This window comes from Zasmidium cellare, assembly GCF_010093935.1.
Source record: "Zasmidium cellare ATCC 36951 unplaced genomic scaffold M409scaffold_3, whole genome shotgun sequence".
In the NCBI taxonomy this organism is placed as follows: Eukaryota; Fungi; Ascomycota; class Dothideomycetes; order Mycosphaerellales; family Mycosphaerellaceae; genus Zasmidium; species Zasmidium cellare.
Genome location: NW_022986947.1, coordinates 259,615 through 285,911, shown reverse-complemented (window position 1 = coordinate 285,911; position 26,297 = coordinate 259,615). Strand labels below are relative to the sequence as shown.

Sequence of the window (26,297 nt, the reverse complement as noted above, 5' to 3'; positions counted from 1 at the left end):
TGTTCGACAAGATGATCCCAGAGTGGACCAACCTGGCACGCTGTTCCCATCTGATGGATATCGGCCGAGGATCCAGGCTCGTTGCGATGATAAAAGGGACACCCTCGCCCAGATTCGTCATGGCATTCGATCATTCTTGAAACAATGTCTTCCTCCATCCGTACAGTTGGTGTCGTTGGCACTGGTGTCATTGGCGCCTCGTGGACTGGGCTCTTCCTCGTACGGGGACTGAAGGTACTCGTGTCTGACCCAGGTCATGACGCCGAGAAGAATCTGGCAGAGAATTTGCGCAAAATGTGGCCCTCCATCGAGCAATTGGGTCTGTCGCCAGGGGCATCGTTGGACAATTACAGCTTTGTTGGATCCAGCTTGAAAGACCACTACCAGGAAGTCGACTTCATTCAGGAGGTGTGCACCTTCTAGTCGATCGCTGTTGTCTGATGCTGATATTGCGCTAGAACGCCCCAGAAATCCAAGGCTTGAAGGAGGGTCTCATCGCAGAAATGGACGAAGGTACCAGAGAAGACATCGTCATCGCCTCATCATCCTCAGGCATACCCAGCTCCCAGTTTGTCGGCAAGTGCAAGAAGAATCCAGGTAGAGTGTTGATAGGCCACCCATTCAGCCCGCCGGCTCTGATGCCGCTCGTGGAAGTGGTGCCGCATCCAGGAGGCGATGAGGCGGCAACTCAGCGGGCGATGGACTTCTACAGGAGCTTGGGTAAACATCCGGTGTTGCTGCGGCAGGAGACGCCGGGTTTCGCGGCGAATCGACTTCAGGCAGCCATCAGTAAAGAGGCATACAGCTTGGTCAATCGGGGCGTCCTCTCGGCCGAGGATTTGGGTGAGCTTCGATCCGCTCCATTGATGAGGTGTGTTGGCTGACGATGAAATATCTAGATGCCTGCGTGACCACAAGTCTCGGGCCACGTTGGGCGCTGACCGGACCATACATGTCGAATGTTTTGGGAGGAGGCGGAGGAAGTACTGGCTTCAAGCATCTACTCCATCATCTCGGGCCAGGCATGAAGGTTTGGCTTCATGACATGGATGAGCACTCATTTGACATCAACGATGAGAACATCGATCATCTTGACGAGAGCGTACAGGCTATGTTGAAGGACCACTCGGTACAGCAGGTTGAGGAGCAGCGGGATGACGTTCTGCTGAAGTTGTTGGCTCTGAAGAAAGACAAGTCGGCGTTAGTTTGATGAGAGGTTTTGCCTTGGGCAGCAAGCAGGCCGGGAAAATATCGCTCTGCGTATCTCTTCGTAGGATGGATGCAATCTGAACGCTTTCGGGTGTCAGCTCGCGATGGACTCGCATAGCTGGTCACGATCCCAATTTCGAGATTGTAGCACCGTAAGCTGGTTGTTGGTTGGATCTGTCCCTGCATTTCGTGGCCTCTGAGTTCCCGGCTACAGGTGTCAATGACCACAGATCCTGGCCACTCCCACGGGGCGACCACCAACAACCCTCCTGTCATCTTATTAAACAGCTGACACAAGGTAGAAGTTTCCAGCATTCGATGCAAATGATGTTTGGGCAGCGGTGCTAGAAGGGCGCTCGCCCTCCGTTGGGCTCCAAACGATATTGTCAGGCCGTGGGCGGCATTTTTCACACGAAGCCGCCCGGCCGCCAGGATGATTCCAGTCGTGAGGAGGGTGTCGTGTGGCTGCCCGGCTGTTCGCCCAAGCATCGCTGCAAATGCCGCCCTCTCATGACGGTGAACGGAGATTTTCGAAGCGTCGTGAATGGTGGCAATGATGTCGCGTGCAGAAGGTGTGTGACAGCTGACGTCTGTTTGGGGGCGAATATCTGCTTGGAATCCGTAAGTTAGGCCAAAAATAGCAAGGCGAAATCTGCAAGGCACGGCCCAATAATGATTTCTTGGGCCGGCGATTGGCTGGGACGACCGCCTCGATTGTTCGCAAGGAACAACAGAGTCGATTCTTCTGCCTTCTCCCTCCTCATCGAATGCGCCTGCGTGCGCGGAAGCTTCATCGTCCGCATAAGCGATGTTGGTCATTTCGACGCCCTCACGACGACGACGACCAGCATGATGCAGCATCCGGCCGAGGGCGAGGCGCAGAGAGTGAGGCGGGTGTCCGTGTCTGTCTTGTCTCGTCTCGTCTCCTGACTGCCAGCGCCGCCGACGACTCCGACTCGCTGCTCGCCGCCCAAACGTGGGATGCGGTCGTGACAGGCCCAATCGGTGTTTCGCCTCGTCCAGTGCAGACCAAGGCACCGCGCTGCGACTGTTGCTGCGTGTTACGTATGCACCTGGGTGTGTCCTGCGTCGGTGTCGCAGCCTGGGCCGAATCATGGCGCGGAGGTGCCTGCAGCCAGGCAGCCCGCTGCAGTGGAATGCAGCCGTTCGCACGCTGCAAACTGCTGTCCGCCTGAAACCACTCTTTCTGCCGGCATCATTCAATGCGATGGGTGCGGGTTTGCGTGAGTCACTCGTTGGATGATTACGAGTGTTTCAAGACGACGCTGCCTGGCGGCCTTCCGTGCTAAGCCTCCAGATCCCCAACGGCCGCGTTGTTAGAGGCCGCCCTGGCAGAGGGAGACTCCGCCATGACAGCCCAGTCCAAGGTTGGGCCCTGCCATGATGCCGCCTGTAGGCCGCCTATAAGGCGTGAATGACTTTCGTATAAAGTCCTCCCTGCACCTCCCTTCCTTCTATGCACAACTGTTCCTTTGCCATCGACATCTTCCAGCAACAACCACAACATCGATAGCCGGCCTATCCCTTGCAGCACACAACCACTTGAAACACCATTACCATCCAACAACACCGTCGACCACCGTCACCGTCAACCATCTCTGGTTGACCCGATCCAACTCCCTACCTCTGGCGGACAACACATCCACTCAGCAGGACAACAAACCTGAGAACAAGTTTGATCACAAGAGAGACTCCAAGTTACCCGAAGAGGTAAAGAAGTCTTCTCAAGCAACCGAAGAGAGCTCCAAGGAGCAAAGCAACGAACAACCAGAACAACAAGCCTCCGACGAAATGGCCAAGGGCGACTCCTACATGCTCCGCAAGAGCACCACCTTCGGCACGGAGGGTACGTCCTTGCAACCACTCCCACCCTTCAACATCATCATCTAACTCCTCCCCAGGCTCCTACTACCCCTCCGACCACTCCACATCAAGCAGCTCCCGCCGCAACAGCCCCAACTACAAACAACCCAAAGTCATCGTCCACAAGCCCTCGGGCCCCAATACCGACGACGAACCTTCGACGCGGGACACTCCCTACGGCGGGGTCTACAAATAAACACCTTCTCTTTTTAAAACAACTTCTTTTCGCAGGGAGGAAAGGATGTACGAGTAACGGCAGTACGATATCGCATAGAGGGACCAGGCGCAAGAGAACACCAGACTGCAAAGAGCAATCACAATGACCTTTTAGGAATACTGGATTTGGCGTTAGCAAGGATTGAGATTCATGAAGGACACAAAGGCGCAATGGGAAAGACAGGAAGAAGAAGAACGATCTCACGGCCCTCACCGGCTATCGATCGATATTATTGGCATTTTGACAGGCACGATACCCCCCAAACAAACTACCTCAAAAAACTTTGAGCAGGTATGTTGTTATGTTATGATTATTAGAACAAGAGATGAAACCTGAATGAAGCAAGATGTGGTTCAGATCACTTACCACTTTCTACTATTTCTTTGTTGTTCTTTGCTCCACTTTCCCTGCAGCTCGTCCAGCTACCTTACCCAGCTGCTGGGTGAGCTTCTTCCTTGTCCATGCTGTAGCTGCGGTTGTTGCCCCACTGTGGGTGTCACTGACCATCCATACCACTCTCGAGCGAAGGTCATGTCGTAGTCGTCTGCGAATTTCGCTGCTGCGAGAAGTCGCGTTGGCCGAAAAGACGCATGGGCACACAGCGCATCTGAATGCCACAGTGCGCCACACAGCTTCATCGCAAGGTGTTCCGCCACTGACCAGAAAATCGCCTCAAGCGTCCAGAAACTGGGCGCCGCCAGAGCTGCATTGGAGATCAATCTCCGAATGGTGAAGCAGACGAGCCGTGCGAGGAATGCTATAAGAATGGAAGACGGTTGCTGGACTTCCTACAACATTATTGAGCTTGGGTCCATGCTGTACCCATCAACGGAAAACCCCTCAGCACCTTCGTCTACTAATAATGCCTGTCTCGAGGACTTGTGAGACCCAGCTTTTTCTTGTAAACTCGACTTGATGAACTTCTTATCAAAGGAAGAGAGGATGAAGAGGCGTCTCACAAGACCACGTTTACCATCCCACTCACTCACCTCAACCCAAACGCATCCGTCTAAACGACTCTACACTTCAGCAATGCATACAGGTCCGCATGCTGCATCCTTCGTCCTCTGCTGACCGACACACAAAGCCTCATGTCCATCCCCAAAGAGCAAAAGGCAGGCAGTGGTGGTGGAGCCGACATCCAACTCCTGCAGCTTCCCCCATCCCATGCCCATCCCCAGCCATCACCTCCCCGAACTTCGCAAAGTGCGATTTCTGCACACCTGTCTCTCCCTCGCCGTAGGAGTATACGTCCGGATGCAACGGCATGCGACCGCCAAGGAAAAGAAAACCCAACGCAACGCTTGCAGCAAAGAAAAAAGCGCTCCTCGTCTAGCTATAATGTTCGCTACGAATGCAATGCGAGTAGTAAGAAAACCCCAGCTTGCGTCGTCCTCGTCCTCGTCCTCACCCATCCCATCGTTTAGACATCCAAACGACGGGAAGGATGAATGCATGAAACATGGCTGTACTTTTTCCTGTGCAAGAAATCGAGAGCTTTTCGCGAGGATTGCTTATGGGCTTCTGACCAACGCACCGCATGAGGGCTTTCGCTCGGGGTTGGGAGGCTTCTGGGGGATTTTCTGGGGTGAACCAAACGGCAGCGAAAGTTAAAGTCGTGTGGATTGTGGAGGAAGCTCTCTTCTGGGGGCGAGGGGAGGATTCGTGCACGTCAGCGGCTGCTGGAAGATTGCAGATTGCAGATGGGAGGGCTGGGGCGGTGGAAGTAGGTTTGTGTCTGAGAGAGTGGGTAAATCAAAGAGCGCAGAGAAGAGATGAGGGCGAGGATAGAGTAAATATCCAGATTCGTGAATTATTATCATTTCACACATCTCTCCCCCCCATCATCATCACCAGCCAGCCGATCCCAAAATGCCAACCCATCCGCATCGTTCTCGTCTCATCAACATGACTACTGTAGAGGGGGTATCTTCATTGACGACAAGTCTGGGGTCTATTTTCCTTCAATATATTAAATGTAAGATCGTACGAGATGCTGCAAAGCAAACAGATTGCTGTTTTAAACCTGCTGCTCAGCGCGAGCCTCGCTGTTGTCGACCTTCTTGCGGTTCTCGCGACCCTTCTCGGACCAGGGGAAGTGGGCGACGGGGACGACGAAGAAGGAGTTGCTCGAGTCGGCCATACCGGCGAAGGCGTTGTACCTGGAAATCTGTTAGCAATGTGCACATTATTGAAGGTCTTTTGATGGTCCTGTCGTACCAAGCCGCGAAAGCTGCAATGATTCCAAAAGCACCACCAGCGCGAAGGCATGCGGTGTTTGGCTCTCCAGTTGGGCCGTAGTCAAGGTAGGCGATGCCGAGCATGAGGAAGGCGAGATCCAGCGTCAGGAAGAGGAAGCAGAACGCGACGGTCGATCGGAGGGTGAGGATAAGCAGGAGGAATGTGAAGATAAACCAGCCCTGGGTATTTTCGTTAGCTTGTTACATCAATCGAGTGCTTATTTGCGGCGCATACCATCAGATAAAGACCAAACGAGTTCAAGAAAGGCGCTGCATTGCCGCCCGCCTCAAGAGTCGAAATGATTTCGAATCCACCTGGTGTCAAGATGATCGCAGTGCCGATCCAGAAACCACCGTACGACGAGAGAGCGGTAGCACCGAAAGTGTTGCCAACAGCCATTTCCCTGTGAAACACTCTATCAGCGAATTGAAAGCAATCAGTGAGTTCTTTGATCTGTACATACCACATGCCGGCAAGAAGTTGGCAGAGACCACCATACGCGAACGCAGCACCAATGACAATGTTTGGCTCGCTGAGACCTCGAGTGCCGAGGTTGATGGCGGAGAGCAGGAAGGTCGTCAAGGCGAAACCGCACAGACCGAGAGGAGCTGGGTTGGCGAAACTGTTCTTGGTGTCGACCTTGTAGAGACCGGGCTGCATGGCACCACCGAAGGCCTGGAGACGTGCAGAGTCGCCGGTGTTGATGTGCGCGAGAGGGTTGCCGCCATAGTCGTAAGGCTTGCGCTGCTTGGCGTGGTCGTGGGAGCTGGTGCCGTTGCCGTTGATGTGGTCGGCCTCCTTGTGGGTGTCGTTGAACTCTTGAGCTGCCGACATGGTGGCTGAATGTATATGCAGGTGTCTTGACAAGTTGGAGATGCTTGGACGCGCCTGGGATAGCAATGCCTCGAGATGGACACTTGTGGGAGATGCGAGCACAAGGTAGGACAAGAGAGAGGAGCACCAAAGGATGCGAGACGTGACCTACCCCGACCTATATAGTGAAGCTAGGAGCGGACTGCAGGTCATGGCTCATCTCAGCACAGCGCGGACGAGGGGGCCCGTGATGGTGCGGACGGGTTTGGGCTAGGCGCACGACGATGAACATGGAGGGCTCCATCTGCCACCATCGCATCGACGCAGCAGCAGTGACTAGTGGAGTCGGTCGGTCGGTCAATACGCTCGCGCGGTATGTGGGGTGCTGCCGTCTCCAGAGGAGCTAGCGGATGGGTATGGGGACGGGCCAATGGCGCGAAGGGAGCAACAGGCTCGGCAAATGAGGTGTGAGCAGTAGTGACTGGAGTTGATTGATGCGGTGGACGCTGCGTCTGATGAGGAGGCGAGGTGGGCGAGCGAGCGCAATCTTGTTGATGGTAGCTCGGATGACTGCGCCGTCTAGCGAGCGTTGGACAAACGCCTGCATACCACGTTCAGCAAGACAATAATAATGAGAGAGGGAAGAGTGCCAGGCCGAGGAGATTCCATCGCGATATCCCCACTGTTTCTCTGTCTCCAGGTCCGGTCGGCAGCGGGAAGACTTCTGGCGGCAGATCATTTTCAATGTGTGGTGTGGTGAGAGTGAGGAGAGCTGCCAGACGACGTCAAACCCAAGACTGTCGCGCTGCAGCTAAGCATCCAAACTGGCTAAGCGGCTGAAACTCTCTTTGCGATGGTCGCGACCATCGAGAGAACCGGCGGTTGGCCCTGTAATTGTTTGCTCACGCGAACCAGCAATTGGTGAGAGGCTGCTGGGCACACGTAGAGCAAGACATTATTGCCATCACAAGATCCATCTCACGTCCAGATCACCAACAGGCTGTACACGCTGTACTGTTGTCAAACGATAGGCTCGATAATGGTGACGTCCTCGGTCGCCAACCACACACTCATCATGCATGCAGGCATATGGGCGTCGCAGACTGAGTTCGTCCACATTTGTCATGACGCAGACCAGCAGAGCCCTTCCACGGACATGGCGTCGGCACACCTCCGGACTCCGCACGCTGCATTTCTCTCTTTCGAACCACACTCGTGATGGAAGGTGCGGCGAAAAGTAAAAGACCAACTGGCGCCGTGCTGGAATCTGCCTCGTGCGTGCCCATCCGTGGAGCACTTTCGCAGCGTCTGACATTTTTTGTGGAACCGTGCTCATCTTCGTCCGGGGCAGCGGGAGCTGAGAGCCATTCGCTTGACCATGCGGCGTCATCATGCAAGTTCCATTTTCTCGCAATCAAACAACCAGCGTGACAGGCAGATTTCTGCTGGTGCTTTCACCCGGAGAAAGGCCCTATCGAACCAGCTCTCTCCGTCGGCACATGCGACTCTCGGGTGTGTGGACTTCGCTTAACAAAGCAGTCTTTCTCCTGTTTACCGTGCTCTGGGTAATCGTTGAAGCGAAGGAAAGAAGGTTGTGGGGATAAGTTGGGGACGCCCCGAGGCGTTGCTTGTGCTGCAGTATCAAGTTAGCCGGACAATCACCCTCTCTGCCACTGGACCGCTTCGGCAAGGCAGGTGTTTTAGCACACGTTGACACCTGCTGCGGCGTCTGCTGGCGAGGCTCGTTTCGCGAGATGGCGGTCCAGTCTAGAAGACAAGCAATGTACAAGCACCGCCGCAAGCATCGCCTTTGGACGAGTATTTGACTAGGATATGTTGCCCTCCACCACCCCAGCGGGCACCCTCAAAGGACTCCGCTGAGTGCCCATCGGATGCCTGTTCAACACGTGTATGCTTGACCCACCGTCTTGCGAGGTTAAACCAACGCACTGCATCATGAACACCGCTCTTAGTTCACCGTGATACCGCCATCAGCGGTGACCATCGCTGAGAAAGGAATTCGTTAGCACTGCTTATCGCATAATCGGTGAATCTTCATTCACTCACCTCCATTGATGAAATCGGCATCGTCCGAGCATAGAAATGCTACAAGCTTGGCCATCTTCTCCAGCTCCACCACAGCACCTTCCCATTCTCCGACTGCGAAACAATCAGCAACCACCATAACCCGCAGAACTTTGGTCAACTTACAGGCCTTCTTCATCAACTGCATGCCTTCCATATTGAAATCGCCGTTCGCCAGGACGTTGCCAATGTTCGTCTGCATCGCACCAGCAGCAATGGCATTGCAACGAATGCCTTTTAGCCGATAGTACGCAGCTGTGCTTCGAGTAAGGCCGATCAAAGCGTGCTTCGATGCCGTGTATGCGACTCCTGTTCGGATCCAGTCAGCCATCTTCCGCAAGAAAGTTCCCGGGACACCACGAACCATTGGCGAAACCCTTGAAGCTTGCCACCGAGGCCATGTTGAGGATGGAACCCTTCTTGTTCGACTTCAGAAACCCATTGACCGCTCGCTTGGTAATGAACGTCGGCGCCGTCAAATTGACAGCAAGCACCCGGTTCCACTCGTCGAGCTCGATATCTCCAGGGCATGTGAAGCGATCGATTATGCCAGCCGAATTGATAACGATGTCGAAAGTTCCGAATTTCTCTTCCGCCTGCTTGAAGAGTTTGTCCAAGTCATCTTGAGAAGTGATATTGCATTCCACCGCGAGGGTTTTGTTCGGGTGAGCAGAGGTCACCTTCTCATCGAAGTCGGCCAGCAGCTCCTTGTTGATGTCGCAGATGACCACATTCGCCCCGTCGTTGGCAAAGTTCTCCGCAATCTTTCTTCCCAGACCTCCACCGCCTCCCGTCACGAGAACTGTTTTCCCTTCGTGTTTGAGAGCCATGTCTTTCTGTCGATTCTGAGTTGTGAGAAAAAGCCGTAAAACTTTTCTCGTGGCAGAGAACTTCACAAACAAATACCACGCGGCCTCAGCGACGCAGTAACTTATATACCACCCGCAAGCGACACAACCAGATCCGCTGCTCTGTCAGACAGTCCTGTGAATCCTGTCAAGCGAGCGCGGTACCGATGATGGAAGGACAGAAAACCGTACGTTTTTTTCCCACACAAGAAACGGTGCGAGGCGAGGGTCCTTTTTAGGCGCTTCGTATTGCTCGGAAAGAAGATTGTGTGGAGGAGAAACACATCTCGTGGCGGATTAAACGAAGGAGAAGGAAAAGGAGAGCCGACTTCCTTTCCTTTAATTTCATCATCAGCATCAGCATCTTGCTGTGCCTTCGACCGAGTTCGGTCATCGTCGCAGCAATTACTCGGTTGGAGCGGTGTTGTGAGCTTGAGCTAGCTCCATCTCTTTACTGTTTGCTGATGAGGACTTTGTCTCTTCCTGATGGCTTGCATGTCCTGTGGTACAGGATCTTGGGCCGTCGCTGGCCATGCTCGGATGCATATCGCTTCTTGATCGCAGGCGCCGCAGATGTATCCATCAAGATCTCTGTGTCATGTTGTGTTCCTGCAGGTGGCAGGTGAAATCCTTCCCTCTGGAGCCGAACAACCGGACACTCTTCCCAATTTTACTTGCGTACTTCTTAGCACACGCGCAGTACTTGTAGGCGCAGCCAAAGTCTGCCTCAGGTTCACTTCACACTTCACTTCACGCTCTCTATCCTTCGACTCTACACCGCGGTCAAGATATCCCCTGGGCTCTTCTTCTCATCGCCCTGGAGCATGCGATAGTAGCGAGTTTCAGCTCTCCGTTGATCGGCCGTGTGCTCCAGCTGCGATGCCTTTTGCGAAATGCCGTCGGCAATAGTCGATCCAGTGCTCGAATACCTGTTCGCACTTATTGTCTGTTGAACCTTGCGGTAATGCCATCAGTACTGCCGTCGGCAGCGATCGCGTCTTCTGCGAATGAGGCTTTAAATCTAAAGGTTGCCGAATGTAGGTCTGATTCGGTGTTCTAACTCACAGAATCGGAGTCATCACGAATCGAGTTGTCTTATTTCTTAGGGGTGGCGGACAATGGCAACGACGAACGAGATATCCTTGGAAAAGCCGCCATTCTCGTCTCTCAAAGGCAAAGTCATCGTCCTCACAGGTGTGCTCTCTCATGTACCAGGCTCCTGAGAGATACCTACAACTGATTGAACCTGCTCAGGCGGCGCAAGCGGCATCGGAGCAGCGACAGTACGTTCGCTGCACTCCAGCGGCGCTCTCGTCGTCTTCGGCGACGTCAACGCAGATGCTGGCCAAGACGTGCTGCGCTCCCTAGACGACACGTCAGGCATCACGTTCATCCCGACGAACGTCACATCCTACGCCGCCAATCTGAAGCTCTTCCAGACGGCACATGAGCTACACGGCCGCATAGACCATTCCCTGGCGATTGCAGGCGTCTCCGAGACCTCGAACTGGTTCGATGCCGCACTGACGGCCGACGAGATTGCCATCGAGCCGGACACACTCACCCTGGATGTCAATCTGAAGGCGGTGTTGTTCTTCACTCGGATAGCCTTGTTCTACCTGAGAAAGGGTGGGGCTGGTTCAGACCGATCGATTACGTTGTACAGCAGTGTGGCTGGTTTTCTTTCCCGGCCCGGATTGCCTCTGTATCAAGTATGCGTGGTGCTTTTCGAGAGTTCCAACGCAAAAGGCACTGACGTCTTCTTCAGTGCTCGAAACACGGCGTTCTCGGCTTGCTGAGGGCGATCAAGGTACGATCACGCATGGACGTCCATTGCCTGACATTTGTTGCCGTTGACTTGTTCCACGCTAGGATCAAGCTTACACCAAAGACGGCATCCGAATCAACGCCATGTGTCCCGGGATGACAGAAACCAACAGTGAGTAGTCCCACCAAACCCACACATAAGACAACTATTATACCAACAAACATCCAGTGACCGCCTCCGCGCTCCCCGCCCTCCGCGCCGCAAACATCAACGTGCAATCCGCCGCGGACGTCGCCGATTTCGGCCTGACTTTGACAAGTAACCGTGCTCTGAGAGGGAAGGCCTTGCTGTGTTTGAGAGGCCGAGCCTGGGATATCGAGGAGGGAATTGAGCGGACGATGGATCTGTGGTTGGGCGAGACGCCGTCTGCGATTTTGGCGGAGAATTCGAGGATTTTGTCGAAGGTAGATGATTGTAATTGTGAGAGGTGCGGGGATGGATGGATTGTAGCTGACGATTGGGTGATAGGCATCGGCTTGGAAAGGGTGATTCATTCTGAGATGACTAGCTTGGCATGTGATTGCCAAGGCCGGTTGATTCATTTGATGTGCTCGTGTAGATCAGTCAGCGCTCGTTCAGTCAAGAGCCGTCTGATGATAGAAACAAATGTATTCGTCATATTTGTTTCGTCGAGTGCTGAACAGTCCTGAGGTTTCGCGGCCTTAACAAGTTCTACAGTGTTGGACAAGCCGGGTGACTCGTCCCCCTGCTACCCAAGACAACTTTTCGACCCAGGCAGCAAGAACTCGACTTGTGAGCTGGCTCTCCTCACTCCACCCGACAGCCGTAATTTACGATTCCAAGCTACGGCATACCAGCGACCAGCTTCTCATAAACCGCAGAATCTTCCACATCAGCCGGACGATTCGCCTCTGCCTCCTCCCGGATCAACGGCGCCACTGCCTCATCGCGTGGCCTCGCCGTCGCCTCGAATCGAGCGGGTCCATACACCGGACCGCCAGCTATGAAAGAATCATCAGTAAACCACTGCTTCCATCAAGCATCAAAATGAAATGAGTCTTACAGTATCCCGGCCCAGGAGTCTTCTCCGGATTGCCCACAAAATCAAACGCCCACAGCATACGGCTGATCACGATATAAAGACTCGCATCCGCGACATGTTTCCCAGGACACTCTCGCCGGCCGAAGCCGTACGAATAGTGACAGTCGATGTTGCTGGCTTCCGGGGCAGCGCGGGGATCTGTTCGGGCGAGGTATCGTTCTGGCATGAAGATTTCGGGCTTCAGGAAGACCTTGGGGTCGTTGTGGATGGCGGACACGTTGCCGATGACGGTCGCGCCTGCGGGGATCGTGCTGCCTCTGTATGTGTCTTGTCGGCTCGTCGCGTGGGGAAAGGCTAGGGGGACGGCGCTGGCCCAGCGGTGGGTTTCGGTGATCATGGCGGTGATGTAGGGGAGGTTGGGGCGGTCCTCCCAGCCAGGAAGGCGGTCGCGTCCAACGACAGAGTCGATTTCCCTCTGTGCCTCTCTCATAACGTCGGGGAACATCACGGCCGCCTTGACGAAGTGCTGCAGCGTTGTGGCGGTCGTGTCTGTGCCTGCCGCCATGGTCGTGGCGATGATATGTGGGGGCTCTTCTGGTCTCAAGTTCGATCCCTTCTCCTGGAGGATGCTCGCGAGGAAGCACACCGGCGCCTCGCCCCGGTCTACCCGTTCCTTGATCCGATGATAGAACACCGCGAAGAACGGCATAATCTGCTCGCGAAGCTGGACTGCTTTCCTTCGCCACGGCGCCAGCACATCGGGGAGGCGATCCAGAACCGGGATCCAGTCTACCAGCCAGCGACCGGGTGCGATGCTCTCGAACATCAGGCCCATTCTGGCTTGGAGTTTCCGTGGGATCAAAGCCTCTGACGATTCGAAGCGGCATCTCAGCAGCATGCCAAAGGTAACGCTGGCCGAGTACCTTGTCACTTCTTTCCAAAAATCATCAGGATGCTCCAGCAGGTTCAACAAAGATTGCCGAGATTCGAATTCCTGGAAGGGCATGAAAATCTTGGAGTTCTGCATGCCGAGGAGATCGTGGTAGAGCTTCCGTTGTTTGCGCCATTGGTCATTGTACGGCAACGCGACGATCCTCGAATTCTGCGTGATCAGGCTGGCCTGGTTCGAGAGGCGTGGTCGTGAGCTGTACACGGAGCCCTGCTTGATCAAGAGGTCGTTGACTGCTTCTGGACTGCTGAGAACGAAAACGGGAGATCGCCCGATCTTGAAGTGGTAGAAGTCTCCGTATTGGTATGACCATTCGCGGGTTTTGATGTGGAGGGGTTTGTCCTTCTTGAAGATCGCCACTGTTCCGACGAGAGGTAGGCTGAAAGGGCTATCGGGGAGAGTGCGAGCCTGGTTGATGGCGGAATGTAGAGCAACGCAGAAGATGAGAATTCCGGCGAGCCAGAGCGCTGGATGTGTTTCTTCAATCTTGAACATGGCGGGCAGTACGTCAGCAGCAGAGCTGAGTTGTGAGAGATGCAGTATTTAAGTATCTCCTGGACCGGTATTGGATTAAATTGAGGCGAGGAGAGAGGTCCATGTTGTCATCATTTGGCGAAGTGCACGGCTGCAGGCATACATTGGCCATGGAACTTCGTGCAGCCGTGTTCACAAAGAGCGAGCAGCAGACTTGGGCGAAGACTCCGTTGGGACTTGTTGCTGCGTCTGTTTCATTCGGCTTTTCGTCATTTGCAATGCTCGGAAATATAGAATGGTTGCAAAGCTGGCACAAATCCGCTGTTCTCTGCGTCTTGCCAAACATGGCCCTCTAACTCTCACTTGCTTTACTGGTCTCGTCGAGCCGATCTTGCCTCGGTAGCCTGACCATGTCGTCGTCGACAAGGGCTTTTCTTTTCTCTGCGTAGCACCTCACGCCATCGCATCTCGATACATGAACAGTAGCAGGACAGCCGGGACATGCGTCTGCTCCGGCTTCTTGATTATCTGGTCATGCTGGGCATGGTGATTGAACTGAAGAAGCTTGTGCAGCGAAGCCGAAGGGGATCGAAGGATATGAGGACTATCAGGAAGAAGAAAGGGTCGTGGTCGTTTGAAGCACAAGTTACACAGACCACTTTGGTCCGGCAGTGAGCGCCACCAATCAAGTCGCCCCATGTCGCTCGCAATGTCCCTTCACGTCCTGCCTCCAACGCGGCTTCATCTCATGCAACAACAGCAAATCGAAGGCGGGGTTGTAATGTGAAGCGCATCGCGTGATCAAAGGTGGAGCAGGCTGGAGACGATGATAGAAAAGGTAGGAGCATGGCCGAAAGACTGCGGCATTAACTCTTTCGAAGTCGCTATTGGCATACTCCACCACGCAAATAGCCACGACCTGTTTGATCTCGACTACGGATTCACCCGTGGACATGTCCATAAGTTGCGACATCACGTCGCCTTACGGTACTCAAAGTACCCTGGAACGCTCGCCAAAGAACACATCATTACTGACCCTCAGCATGACCAAGCGATATGATGTCGACCAAGTGCCAGGCGAGTTGCCTTCAACCAATGTCGACGAGAATGTCGATTTGCAACAGTTCCAAGATCTAGCCCACCAGACTTTGAAAGACCTCGAATCCGGCACGGCCAATCTGGTCGACACAGCCTTGTGGAGAGATTGGCTCGCATTGACCGGCAAAGTTCGTACATTCTATACACGCGAGAAGATTGTGTCGACATGGAAGCAAAACACGCCTGGGTTGGCCAACATCACATTACAACCCGCGGTCTTGATTAAGCCGACGTCTTTTCATTCCTGGATTGACGTTCCTTTCGAGTTCCTTTCGCCGCATGGCAAGCTTGTTCGAGCTTGCACCGGTAGGATTTCTTTCCAGGCACTATCTGACGGGACATTTGGTGTTTGGATGCTCGTGACCACGATGATTAGTTTCATCGGACAGAATCATCCTGATTTCCCTCAACAAGTCAAGAATGGATCAGAGAACCGCGCAGTCAGTGGCACATCGAACGGCTCTCACAACCACATCAATGGTAACGGAGAAGACTACGCCTCAATTCGATATGATGCTATCGTCCTTGGCGCAGGTCAATGTGGACTCTCCGCCGCCGGCAGATTGTCAGCTGTTGGAGCCAAGTATGCGATCCTGGAACGAGAAGCCTTTGTTGGAAAGACCTGGACTCAGCGTTACGAGACCGTCAGACAGCATACGATTCGAGAGTACAACAATCTCCCATTCGATCGTACTTGGGGAGAGAACGACCCGACTCTGCTTCCGGGTAAGATCGTGGCAGAGGGATTCGATAACTACATCAAGCGATATAACGTTAACATTTGGTATCAAGTAGAGACCCGCGCAGCCACATGGAACTCTGACCGAAGAGAGTGGACACTTGAGGTCACGGTCCATGGACAAGAGCGTAGGGTGGTGTGTAAGCATCTTATTGTAGCCATCGGAGGTGGATCAGGCGGTGACAACCTGCCACACCTGGATGGCACATCTGATTTCCAAGGTCTTCTTCTAGGATCAGGCGCTTACAAGCACAGTCGAGACTGGGCAGGCAAACACGGTGTCGTTGTTGGTTCGGCTACGATGGCTCATGACATCGCCCATGACATGTACAAAGCCGGTCTTCGATCTGTGACCATGGTTCAACGAAGCAAGACGGCAATTTATCCTATGGAGTGGGTGGCCAAAGGACAGGAAGGTGAGTTCTTTGACATCCAACATCGAGACGTGACTAATGATCTGGGAGGTTTATACAACACTGCAATTCCCACGGCCGTAGCGGATGCGCGCTCTGCCAGCCTGCCAAACAAGATTCTCCGAAATATCACTGCAGTCAACTTCAACGCCAGAGGAGCTCTAGAACAAGAGAGATTCGACGCTCTAGAGCGCGCAGGATTCCGTGTGGACCGAAAGACGCCCATGTTTGACAACATTTTCAACCGCTTTGGAGGCTACTACATCGACGTCGGCGCTTCCAGCCTCATCGCCAGGGGCGAGGTCAAGGTCAAGTCGGGGGTCCCGATTAAAACGCTTACTGCCCATGGCGTCGAGTTTGCAGACGGAACGGAAATCTCTGCGGACGTCATTGTCCTAGCCACCGGCCAAGAGCATAATCACACACATCAGTTGAGTCTTATTGTGGGTTCGGATATTGCCAACAGCATCGACGGCTTCTGGGGGATGGATGAAGAGGGCGAAGTTAGAAACGTCATGAAAACTGCAGGTAAGGATGCACGAATAGGGAAATGAAGTCCGATGTTTTCTGACAATGCATCTCAGCGCCTGGTCTGTGGCTATTTGCAGGCAACACACTTTGGGCTAGGTGGTGGTCGAGGTTTATTGCTCTTGGAATCCAGTCCGACATATTGGGAGAACCTTTGAAGTGTGTCAATCAGGCTGCCTAGAGCCATTGATAGTCGTGCAAGGCATTCTGTCCACCAGCTAGATATCACGTCTTTCCCGAGTTCTTGGATCGTCGTCATGTCGTGTTCCTGCAGGCGCCAAGTGGAATCCTTCTCGCTCGTGGCCGCAGCGATTGGCAGCAAGCTCGAGCTCTCCATGGAGGAAGTACGAGATGGTAGTGCAAGGCAGCCACTTTCTCTCTCTTGTACAAGACGGTTCTTAGTGGTCAATTCAGCTCCGCCCATTGATCTCAGTATTGTGAGAAAGCGAGACGATTGACGTTGAAAAAGTCCCGTTTCGAGCTCAGCATCATCATCCTTGACCGTTGTGCCTGCACCCATTGGAAGCGCCAACCAACAGCTTCCACCACAATGACCAAAGGCAGCCTCACCCACCGACCTGCACCTCACAACGAGGCTGCTCGAGCTTGGTTCGAACACTCCTCCGCTCCACGCGTAAACACCGACGCCGTCGTCGTCGAAGCTCTCCGTGCCGAGTATCCAGAGCTCCATCTGACAGTCGTCCCACGTCCGCAATGTGACATCCTCGCATACGCCTCTGCTGGACACGCAGGCGTTGCTCCCATCGATAATGCCAAAGACCGCCTGTCATGGCGTGTATACGTCCCTCCTGCGTCTCGTCTCAACGGGAAGGGCATTCTCGCCGACGACCTCAAGTTTGGGAAATACCTGATCGATTGGAGGAACAAGGAGTTTGTGGTCTACGTGGCAGAAGCAAGAGATGGTGATAGTGCATACCCAGACTTGCGTCAGCAATACGTCCTCTCGTCCTCTGTCGATGCTACAACGGCACTGCTCCTCGAAGCGGGACAGTACGGCAACCTCCTCCACGAAGAAGTCTGGGTCTTCGATCGCGGCTACTGGCAGAAGAGCAAGGAACTCTACGAGTCTGTACAAAAGGCAAGGTGGGAAGACGTCATCCTCGAGCCCGGCAAGAAGAAGATCATTGTGGACGATACCTTGGACTTCTTCAACAGCAGAGGAACGTACGAGAAGCTGCGCGTGCCGTGGAAGAGAGGAATCATCTACTATGGACCGCCGGGTAATGGCAAGACGATCTCGATCAAGGCGTTGATGCATAGTCTGTACGATAGGGATGATCCTATCCCGACGCTTTACGTCAGGACATTGTCGAGTCCTGCTGGGCCTGAGTATAGTCTGGGTCAGATTTTCTCTCTGGCGAGACGGACAGCACCGTGTCTTCTGGTGTTCGAGGATCTGGATAGTATTGTGTCTGATCAGGTCAGGTCGTACTTTTTGAATGAGGTGAATAAGAAATTCTTCTTCGGCGGTTGGTGAGTTGTGCTGATTCTCGCAGGTTGATGGTATCAAGAAGAACGACGGTATCTTGATCGTGAGTTGCTCCGCCTCTTCTACAATACGAAAGCTAACAGCTGTAGATTGGATCAACAAACCATCTTGATCGCCTCGACCCTGGCATCGTCAAGCGTCCTAGCCGCTTCGACAGGAAATATCTCTTCCCGAACCCGGACGAGAAAGAACGAGCTCTGTACATGAAGTACTGGCAAGGCAAGCTGTCAGACAACAAGGACCTCGACTTCCCAGACAAGCTCTGCCCTGCGATAGCCAAGATCACGAAGGGCTTCTCATTCGCTTACCTGCAAGAAGCAATGGTCGCCGCCCTGCTAGCCATCGCTCGCGAGGACGAGTACAGCGAGCGGGTCTGCCTGGAGTGTCTACAGGCTCACGACAAGCCATCGAATGGCAGCAGTTGTGACAAGGAAGGTGTCAGGCCATTCAAAGGCTTGTATGATTATGTCTGGTTGACGAAGCAGATGGATGAAGACGACAAAGATCTGGACAATTATGTGCTGTGGAGGGAAATCAAGAAGCAGGTGCGCATTTTGCGAGAAGAGCTTGGAGATGATACAAAGCGTGCTTACGGGGAGCGACCAACTTGATGCTTCATCAACGGGAGTCGATAGCGTCTCTTGCTGAATGAGCTGGCGTGAAGAGTACTGCATTGAGCGCCTGATCAGGTCCTGGCGAACAACTACTACAAATTGAGAGACGCACGAATTGCAGACAGAAGACGGCCTCAGTTGGCTTGAAATAGAATGCGCCACGACGACAGGTTTCAACCCCGACTTGCACTCTTCTTCATCTCCGCCCAAAGAAGGATGAAGTCTTGACACTGACCAAAGAAGGCCTCTTCTGGCCGTTGGCGTCTGCAGCAAAGATCACAACCAGGCACTCTCGCCAACCATATCCTGTTTTCCCGTTTCGTCCGCGCACGACTCGGTCCAGACGCCTATTCAAAAGCCCCCCAGTTTACGATCCCCAGCCGTCCTTCTGACGAAGGTTCCAGCCGCTGAAACGTCACTTCCCAGCATCAGGCTTATACAGAGCACAAGGCGAACCTTACACACCCCGTCGATCGTCTTTCCAGTCTCGCCTCACATCTGGTCGACGAACAACCAAATCCGCGACACCGTGCTGGTACTGCCTTAATCTCCCTGACTGGATTAAGTGCTGCGCCTCCCCAAGCACACAGCAGGCACACATTGGCCGCTTTCTTCTCAAGTCGGCGACGTCAAGCCCAGTTTCAAGAATCATGGACACTGAAAGTAAGTGGTACTTTTTCCGTGGATTATTTCTATTTTGCTTCTGCTCTTGAGACGATGGTGGAGAAGACGCTTGTTCGTTAGGCGATATACATATCTTTACCCAGACATGCCGACTTCTGAGGAGACTGTGCTCTTCTGCTCTCTGCTGATCAGTTTTACTTTCGTTGAGATTTATATCAGCCAGGCTGCACAGCTTCTTGCTCTGATCGTTTTTGTGTACCCGGCTTTGTGCTTTGGGGCCAGAAAGTACAAGAAGAAGCATCACAGCACTACGATCTGCTGAAGGAAGACCACTTTCTCTTTGAAACGACTCTATCGATCGACCATGACCTTCGGACCAGGTGCCGGAGCCGGCGTGGGCGTCACCGTCCCAAACCCACTCGCCATCCGCAACGGCGGTGTTGGCGTCGGTGCTTCTCTGCCCGGCATTGGAGCAGGCCTCAACTTGGGCGGTGCGGGCGGTGGTGCAGGCGTTAACCTCGGCGGTGGCGGAGGAGGTGACTGGGGCGCGAATGGCCAACAAGGAGCTGGCGTGGGCGTCAATGGAGATGCTGGGGCAGGAGGCAATAGTGGTGTAGGAGGAGGGGCGGGACTTGGTGTTGGTCTCAATGGCGGTCTGGGTGGGGGAGCTGGTGGACAGGGCCAAGGTCAAGGAGGCGCTGGTGGTAATTGGGGCGCGAGTGGAGAGCAGGGCGCTGGGGCGGGGCTCAATGGTGGGCAGGGTGCTGGCGTTGGTGCCGGCGTGGGAGGGTCTGCTGGTGGAGGGCAGGGTGCTGAGGTATGTTGATCGTTCTCACGCATTTTTTTGTCGAGGATGTGCTAATGTGTCACAGGCCAACCAGGGAGGTGCAGCAGGTGGCGGTGTTGGAGGTGGTGTTGGCGGCAACGGAGCTGCTGGTGAGTATCCTATAAGATCCGTCTCGTGCATTTACTGATCGTCAGCAGGTGGTAGCGAAGCAACACCAACTGCCAATACTGGCACTGGCGGCTCTGGATCCGTAGGCGGCAATGCTGAAGCATCTCCTGAAGCTTCTACTGGTCTCAACGGCAATGCTGGTAAGTAGCTTTGGAGAGGCGTCTCTCAGACCGATGATGTAGATACTGATCAACTCCTAGGGGCTGGTGCATCTACCCCTGAGGCTTCCGCTGGCCTGGGTGTCAACGGTAACTCGGGAGCTGGAAACGCAGGAGCAGGTACCTCCGGAGCAGGCAACTCTGGGGCGCCTGTTGGAGCTGGCATTGGAGCTGGACTCGGAGGAGCTGCAGGTATCGGTGGAGGCGCTGGTCTCATGCCCTCTCCTCTCCCTGGAGTCCAAGCGGGTGCAGCAGCCGGTGGTGGTCCACCATGCACGGTTATGGGGGGCCAAGCTCGACTCCTCTACTTCCCACCCGGCGGGAACGTGGGCTCAGGAAACAGCGGCGGTTCATCAGCTGCCAGCCCAGTCGGCGCACAACCACCGGGTGCCTCCATCACCACCGCCCCTGGAGCACCTCCAGCCCAAGGCCAGCCTGCACCAGCCGGTGGTCCACCTCTCACGGCATGGAGCAACACCTTCAACCCAGACTACTGCTACCTTTCCGTCGACACGCTCTACGCCACCGTCGCACCCTCTGGCACCGAATCCGCCAGCACAGTCGGACCGACCTTCTCCAATGCGATCATCCCCCTCCGCTCAAGCGACATCTCCACGCGATGCCCATCCACAATGTCCGGCGCTGCGACCAACACTGCAGCTGCGGCAGCACCAGGCCAGTTAGACTTCAACAGCATGGCATCCGCCGGCAACGCAGGCGGAGACATCTGCCACGAAGTCGTAGCACCCGCCGCAATGGGCACCATCGTCCCCGAATGGAGCCACGGCCTCTTCTGGAACCTGAACTTCGAACCGCCACAAGTCCTCCGTCCTGAAGGCGAGGAAGCGTCGCCTACTGCACCAGCGGGTGGTGAGTGCTCTGCGTGTGCCGCACCGGCTTACTCCCCTCCTGCTGGCACGCCGTACCCGACTATGGTGCCTGCACCGGGTTATGAAGGTGTTGAATCAGGTCCCACGACTGCTCCGCAAGGTGTGAGTGCGAGTAGTTTCGGCCAATACACTGCCACGACGCCGGCAACGACACCTACGACCGCGGCGGGTGCTGTCCCGGGTGTGCCCAGCGCTGGATTCACTTCCGGCGTAGCCCCAAATGGGACAACTCCCATCACACCCCCCACTGGCTCGCCATCGCAGCCGTCGCAGTACACCGGCGGTGCGGTGTCTACCTTGAATGTCAGGAGCGGTCGTGGAGCGTCGATGCTGGTCGCTGGGCTGTTGCTCTCGCTGGTGTTGATGTGATTTGCATCATCCAATGGATCTTTCATTCATATTCTCGTTGGCACAGGCCGGAGCAGGATACCACGGGACGGAGTCCAAGGCAATGGCATGTAATGTTTGTGGGATTTAGGGGAGGGACTTTCTTGTAATGTATCTATTGCTTTTTTTTTTGTGAATTTGAGAATGGTAGAATTTACTTGCTTGTATACCTTACAACTCTCCGCTGGTATCTCAATATGCAACGATGTCTAGGTCTTGCCGAATTTCGGCTATCAGAATCACCGCTGCGAAAATCTCCAGCTCGGTCAACTACCTGCTATTGCCTTACCCCTGAATAAAGACAAGTCCAAGTACGTCGCCTCATAAGTTCACTTAGTAACAACGATTAGACTTTTGATCAAATCGTTTCTGCCGCTGAAGTAGCTTTACATAAACAGAAGTGAATCGTGGGGCGCACGGACGCTTCGGTCACATGCAATTCTTAGCGAGCAAATTCAGAGTGTAGAACGACGCGGCCAAGGAAGGAAGGAATATGTTCAATTTTTCATTTCAATCGCTTTAAAGACTCCATCTATCTGCCCAACGCCCCATCCAAAGAAAAAGACGTCTAGTCGCGATCATCGTGATATTCATTTTAGTCGTACTGAACCATATCAGCTCTACTCCGTATCAATACGCGGTGTCTACAAGCCTTCTTACCTTTCTCCGCACCCAACTAAACGCTTTCTCTGGTGGCTGTTCTGGATCACTTCGTGCCCGAACCGGATCCTGAACCGTCTCGTGGCGGATCATCGTAGAGCATCCAAGGCGGGAAAGCCATCATGTGGGATGGTCGTCGAGGAGATGGTGTTTGTACCGAATGTGCGTGTGAATGTGCAGTTCTTCGTAGAGTGTGGATCTCTGCGCGATCATCGAAGTGTGGTGGTTGTGAGAAAGGAAGAGGTAAGAAGGCTATCAGCATGTAGGCCTTCTTATATACGTATCTATTGTACGACATGCTGACCTGGTGTCCTTCACCGTCCTTGCAATCGTACAGAGACTTCCTCTACGTACCGCAACGCAGTCGTCGTTATTCCTTGTCGACGTGCATTCGCCACTTTGGCTATGCGTAGCCTTCTTCCACACCTCACTGCACGTCAGCGGGTTCGACGCCGGTAAGTCGTCCCTTTGGTAGCCAAACAATCGTTCTTCCCAGCAGTAAGGGGCCCGATCATCGGCCTGCTGTCGTGATCCGTTTGGGTGAAATGCAGATTGACTCAGCTCGTTCGTGGCGATAGGCTTTGTGGGAGGTTGAAGCATCCATCATCCCTGCCATGTGTCCCAACGCAGGGTCTAGATGCACGCAAGCTTGTTTCGCGTGTGTGATCGGTGGTGACGGGATCGAGGGTCGCGCGATCGCTGTCGTGGGTCCTCGTTGCATGTGCTTGCGCTCATGGTGCGATGCGAAGGTTGCTCCATCCCTTGCAGCGTCGTGGAAGAAGGTGATGCTGTGCAGGCCATTGGGTCCATTCACACGTCGATTGCGCCGTGGGCTATTTTCGGTACACAGAAAGCAATATAACTTATTAAGAATTCACGTTAGCATTACGACTGGCTTAATGTAGTGGAAATGTCCGTACCTTCAACAATTGATCGACAAATCCAAGGTATGTAACCCCAAACACCAAGCAAAGAAGCAACGCCACCGACTCCACCATCCAAAGACCTGGAGATGACAAGACCACAAGCAGCAAGCCTCGTATACGAAAAGGTTCGTGTCTACTCTCGACCGAGAGCTTAGGTATGCTCCCGTGCATGTCGGGAGTAGAGTCCAATCTTCGAAGGCTAGTCTTGGTTGTCTGTCGCAAGGCTTGGGACATGTGCTTCTCCCAAAGGAGTGGCTTGCCAGAATGTCCATACGGGAAGGGGCGGTCGCGGGATGCTATGGCCATGCTGCCCTGCGGATGAGAAGGATCGTTCCTCCTGGGCAAATTGCTCACGTCGTCGTCGACACGAACAGGACACCTATTATGGACGCATTTGTGGTGTCGTACCATGTCTGACAAACGAGAGAACCTTGCGCTACAATCGCTGCAGACGTGAGAGCGTCTCGGTGACCTAGCGTGAGGGTGTTTACCCAGCCTCGTGTGCACTTGGCCGTGATGCCTTGAGAGGTCCTTTTGCCAGAGGAATCGCTTGCCACAGTCAAGACAAACGAAGGGGCGTTCGTGCGGTGCGATGTGTTTTCGGGTATGGTGACGTAGGTCGCAGGCGCGGTTGAAGGTCTTGAGACAGTCGCCGTGTTCACATTGGTAGCCATTCTGTACGAATCGTGCTCTCGTGACACGATTAGTTGGGTCCAATGATGTTGAGCAATCTGTACGCTCAGTTGATCCAGAGGGGGGAGCTCCCATGCTTGTGTGATAGTCAGGGCTCTCCAGCAGAGGAAGGGCTTCCGATGGAGTGCCGTATATCCTGGCGCTGATGCGACGTATGATGCGTACCATGTTCATGAAATGGGCTTCAACATTACCCTCAAGAGGAGCCGGTGGTGGAAGATGGTGATTGACACACTCGTCTATGGGTCCATAGATGATGTCGGTCGGTGGTGACTGATGAGGTCCGGTGTCGTATGAATGAAAACCCGTGCTCGCGGAAGTTGAAGTTTGTGTTCCATTGTCGAGCTCTGTTGAAGATAAGGGTCCGCTAGCCTCTGACGACGAATTGTCCTTCTCCTCGTTCAAGAATGCGATGACTGCGTCTCGTCTTCTCACCTGAGGAGTCTGGGAGAGTAGAAACCAAAATTGCAGCGCCTCATCCAACTCAGCCGAGCCTTTGGTCGGGAAAAAGTTGAGCCCTGTAGTCAGGTCGAAGCTGTCGTCCAATGGTTCTGATCGCCATATCATGTAGGTGGGTAGATCGTCAAGCTGGAAGTCTGCCATCTTGTTAGTGCAAGGTCAGGAAGGAGTTCGGACGGTGTTCGTGGAGCTTCAAAAGATGACTCTTACTGCGGTGGTCAAAATCGGCTCGCATGGCACTCTTAGCTGTAGCAGTTGGACGCCCACAAGGGCGGCCTCCCCATACTGGCGTCCTGACCAAACCTTTTGCGGTATAGCTCCAGGCTCGTGAATGCATGAATGTGGTGGCTCCATGTCGTAGCTGGCGTCCCGAGTTGCCAAGGCGAGGGCGTCCAGTTACATGTGGCGTGACGACGAAGCTGGCGGTAGGAACACACGGACTCCTCGCTGCTTGAATTGACCATTTTGCGAGGCTGCAGGATACGCTGCGACCATTCCACTCGACATGCAACATTGAACACATTTGAGGTATATGATAGCTATGATAGTGCAGACAGAACATCATATCCTCATGCATTCTTCTTGGCTTGCAGCGTGTAGCTGAGTGGTAAGTTGTCGCGACCTTCTTTGAGAGCAAACTCTCCTGTTGCGAATGTCAGCGGTCATGAATGGAAGCATGGTTTTTACAACTCACCGAAAGGCTCGATCTTTTCCATTTGGCCCCTCAAGGCATTCCAGGGGATGCTTTTGTGCTCCACAAGTCCAGTGATGCTCATGCCAGCGTCTATCAACGACTGAACGATCTCGCCAATGCCATGATTCCACTCCACGGTCTTGGTGTTCTCAAAGACATGATCCGTCTCAACGTAGGTCCCACTTTCGTCATATACATGAGGCTCGTCTCGCTCAAAGTAGGGTATGCCGGTGATCAGCGAATCCGTGACAGTTTCGTCGATCGCCCACAGAGCTGGGTGGCATTCACGGATGAAGAGCCGTCCGCCAGGCTTCAGCAATGCCGCCACAGTCTCGGCCCATCGCTTGATGGATGGAATCCAACACAGAGCTCCGATGCCTGTAAAGACCATACCGAAAGAAGCCGGTGGCAGGACGTCAAGTGCATCGTATATGCTGGCTTCAACGAAGTTCAACTTGTCTCCACCAACAGCCTTTACCGCGAGATCTTTGGCTTCTTTGATGGCGGCTGGCGAGAAATCCAGGCCAGTGACACGTTTGGCACCTCGTCGTACAAGCGATAGAGTATCCGTAGCGATATGACATTGGAGATGCACGATCTCGAGACCGGAGATGTCGCCCATCAGAGGGATATCGAATTGGACAACTTCAGAAACATAACTCGGCTCGCGAACAAGGCGCTGGTAGTCGTACCCTGTTGATCGCGAATGCTGAAGTAAATCGAACGTAAGCCATGTACTTGACTCTCGCCGAAATTTTTCCAAACGTACTTCAGGTGCCCGCTCGTCCCAGTTCGCTTTGTTGATAGCGATGTAGTTGTCTTTGTATTCTGTCATGATGAGTTATTTGATTATCAGTAGGCCAATTCCTAGATTTCACGCTGCAAAGATTCGACGTGGTAGAGGTATATAAGAGATCAGACGGCGTTGACTGCTCAAAATACGGCATTCGAGACACCGAGGTCTAGACTGGGCAAGCGGCCTCACACTCTGGTACCTTGCATAAGCTTCGGCGATATTTCTGAGTGACATACCAAGCCTCAAGATGCTACATTGAGCTAAGCAAAAAGCGAGGGGCTTTTGCAGGCTGATGGCATATTCGCCTCATTGCTCCCCCGGTGTCTGAGTTGGCTGATGTTGGCGTGAATAGCGTTCTGTGGCTGTTGGCGGTGTGCACAGTGAGGCAGCAGCGCCGGTAGCTCAACAACGTGGAACTGTGGTTCTCTGCACATAATCTCGGCCATGATGAGGTGGAGACCAGCAGATTGCATGTGATGGAAGAGGACGAAGTGAATGGCGAAGAAGAAAGTGGGCTCCAGAAGCACGTGCATAGTTCCCCACAAGAAAGCACGCGCTAGGTTTCAGGATCGCGTCTGTGCACAGGGGACCTGCATCATTGG

At 53.9% G+C, this 26,297-nt stretch overlaps 12 protein-coding genes across 12 annotated transcripts; 7 read left to right on the top strand and 5 right to left on the bottom strand.

The window, feature by feature from the left end:
- Positions 1-144: 144 nt before the first annotated feature.
- M409DRAFT_62940 (uncharacterized protein) lies at positions 145-1,210 on the top strand (the record flags this gene model as incomplete). The annotated part of the gene is made up of 3 exons (XM_033815373.1): positions 145-408; positions 459-843; positions 900-1,210. The coding sequence occupies 3 exons, from the start codon at positions 145-147 to the stop codon at positions 1,208-1,210; spliced, it is 960 nt and encodes a 319-aa protein (XP_033673063.1).
- Positions 1,211-2,579: 1,369 nt separating this feature from the next.
- Positions 2,580-3,289, top strand: M409DRAFT_17412 (uncharacterized protein; the record flags this gene model as incomplete). The annotated part of the gene is made up of 3 exons (XM_033804057.1): positions 2,580-2,622; positions 2,723-3,076; positions 3,132-3,289. The coding sequence occupies 3 exons, from the start codon at positions 2,580-2,582 to the stop codon at positions 3,287-3,289; spliced, it is 555 nt and encodes a 184-aa protein (XP_033673062.1).
- Positions 3,290-4,401: 1,112 nt separating this feature from the next.
- Positions 4,402-4,737, top strand: M409DRAFT_49908 (uncharacterized protein; the record flags this gene model as incomplete). Its single annotated transcript, XM_033811384.1, has 1 exon — positions 4,402-4,737. One exon carries the CDS (start codon positions 4,402-4,404, stop codon positions 4,735-4,737), a length of 336 nt encoding a protein of 111 aa, XP_033673061.1.
- A 593-nt stretch (positions 4,738-5,330) lies between these two features.
- M409DRAFT_17411 (uncharacterized protein) lies at positions 5,331-6,385 on the bottom strand (the record flags this gene model as incomplete). Its single annotated transcript, XM_033804056.1, has 4 exons — positions 5,331-5,472; positions 5,531-5,730; positions 5,786-5,954; positions 6,015-6,385. The coding sequence occupies 4 exons, from the start codon at positions 6,383-6,385 to the stop codon at positions 5,331-5,333; spliced, it is 882 nt and encodes a 293-aa protein (XP_033673060.1).
- Positions 6,386-8,423: 2,038 nt separating this feature from the next.
- Positions 8,424-9,279, bottom strand: M409DRAFT_35597 (uncharacterized protein; the record flags this gene model as incomplete). The annotated part of the gene is made up of 2 exons (XM_033810420.1): positions 8,424-8,758; positions 8,814-9,279. 2 exons carry the CDS (start codon positions 9,277-9,279, stop codon positions 8,424-8,426), a joined length of 801 nt encoding a protein of 266 aa, XP_033673059.1.
- Positions 9,280-10,415: 1,136 nt separating this feature from the next.
- Positions 10,416-11,614, top strand: M409DRAFT_49905 (uncharacterized protein; the record flags this gene model as incomplete). The annotated part of the gene is made up of 6 exons (XM_033811383.1): positions 10,416-10,491; positions 10,552-11,009; positions 11,066-11,107; positions 11,170-11,236; positions 11,294-11,529; positions 11,594-11,614. 6 exons carry the CDS (start codon positions 10,416-10,418, stop codon positions 11,612-11,614), a joined length of 900 nt encoding a protein of 299 aa, XP_033673058.1.
- A 315-nt stretch (positions 11,615-11,929) lies between these two features.
- On the bottom strand, positions 11,930-13,963 carry M409DRAFT_62936 (uncharacterized protein; the record flags this gene model as incomplete). Its single annotated transcript, XM_033815372.1, has 3 exons — positions 11,930-12,087; positions 12,150-13,436; positions 13,915-13,963. 3 exons carry the CDS (start codon positions 13,961-13,963, stop codon positions 11,930-11,932), a joined length of 1,494 nt encoding a protein of 497 aa, XP_033673057.1.
- A 631-nt stretch (positions 13,964-14,594) lies between these two features.
- On the top strand, positions 14,595-16,510 carry M409DRAFT_17407 (uncharacterized protein; the record flags this gene model as incomplete). Its single annotated transcript, XM_033804055.1, has 3 exons — positions 14,595-15,804; positions 15,853-16,329; positions 16,386-16,510. The coding sequence occupies 3 exons, from the start codon at positions 14,595-14,597 to the stop codon at positions 16,508-16,510; spliced, it is 1,812 nt and encodes a 603-aa protein (XP_033673056.1).
- Positions 16,511-16,879: 369 nt separating this feature from the next.
- M409DRAFT_17406 (uncharacterized protein) lies at positions 16,880-18,450 on the top strand (the record flags this gene model as incomplete). The annotated part of the gene is made up of 3 exons (XM_033804054.1): positions 16,880-17,794; positions 17,847-17,882; positions 17,929-18,450. The coding sequence occupies 3 exons, from the start codon at positions 16,880-16,882 to the stop codon at positions 18,448-18,450; spliced, it is 1,473 nt and encodes a 490-aa protein (XP_033673055.1).
- Positions 18,451-19,441: 991 nt separating this feature from the next.
- Positions 19,442-21,449, top strand: M409DRAFT_49902 (uncharacterized protein; the record flags this gene model as incomplete). Its single annotated transcript, XM_033811382.1, has 4 exons — positions 19,442-19,894; positions 19,950-20,013; positions 20,062-20,172; positions 20,233-21,449. The coding sequence occupies 4 exons, from the start codon at positions 19,442-19,444 to the stop codon at positions 21,447-21,449; spliced, it is 1,845 nt and encodes a 614-aa protein (XP_033673054.1).
- Positions 21,450-23,403: 1,954 nt separating this feature from the next.
- Positions 23,404-24,349, bottom strand: M409DRAFT_17404 (uncharacterized protein; the record flags this gene model as incomplete). Its single annotated transcript, XM_033804053.1, has 2 exons — positions 23,404-23,744; positions 23,791-24,349. 2 exons carry the CDS (start codon positions 24,347-24,349, stop codon positions 23,404-23,406), a joined length of 900 nt encoding a protein of 299 aa, XP_033673053.1.
- Positions 24,350-24,774: 425 nt separating this feature from the next.
- On the bottom strand, positions 24,775-25,734 carry M409DRAFT_17403 (uncharacterized protein; the record flags this gene model as incomplete). Its single annotated transcript, XM_033804052.1, has 3 exons — positions 24,775-24,848; positions 24,900-25,608; positions 25,669-25,734. 3 exons carry the CDS (start codon positions 25,732-25,734, stop codon positions 24,775-24,777), a joined length of 849 nt encoding a protein of 282 aa, XP_033673052.1.
- Positions 25,735-26,297: the final 563 nt, after the last annotated feature.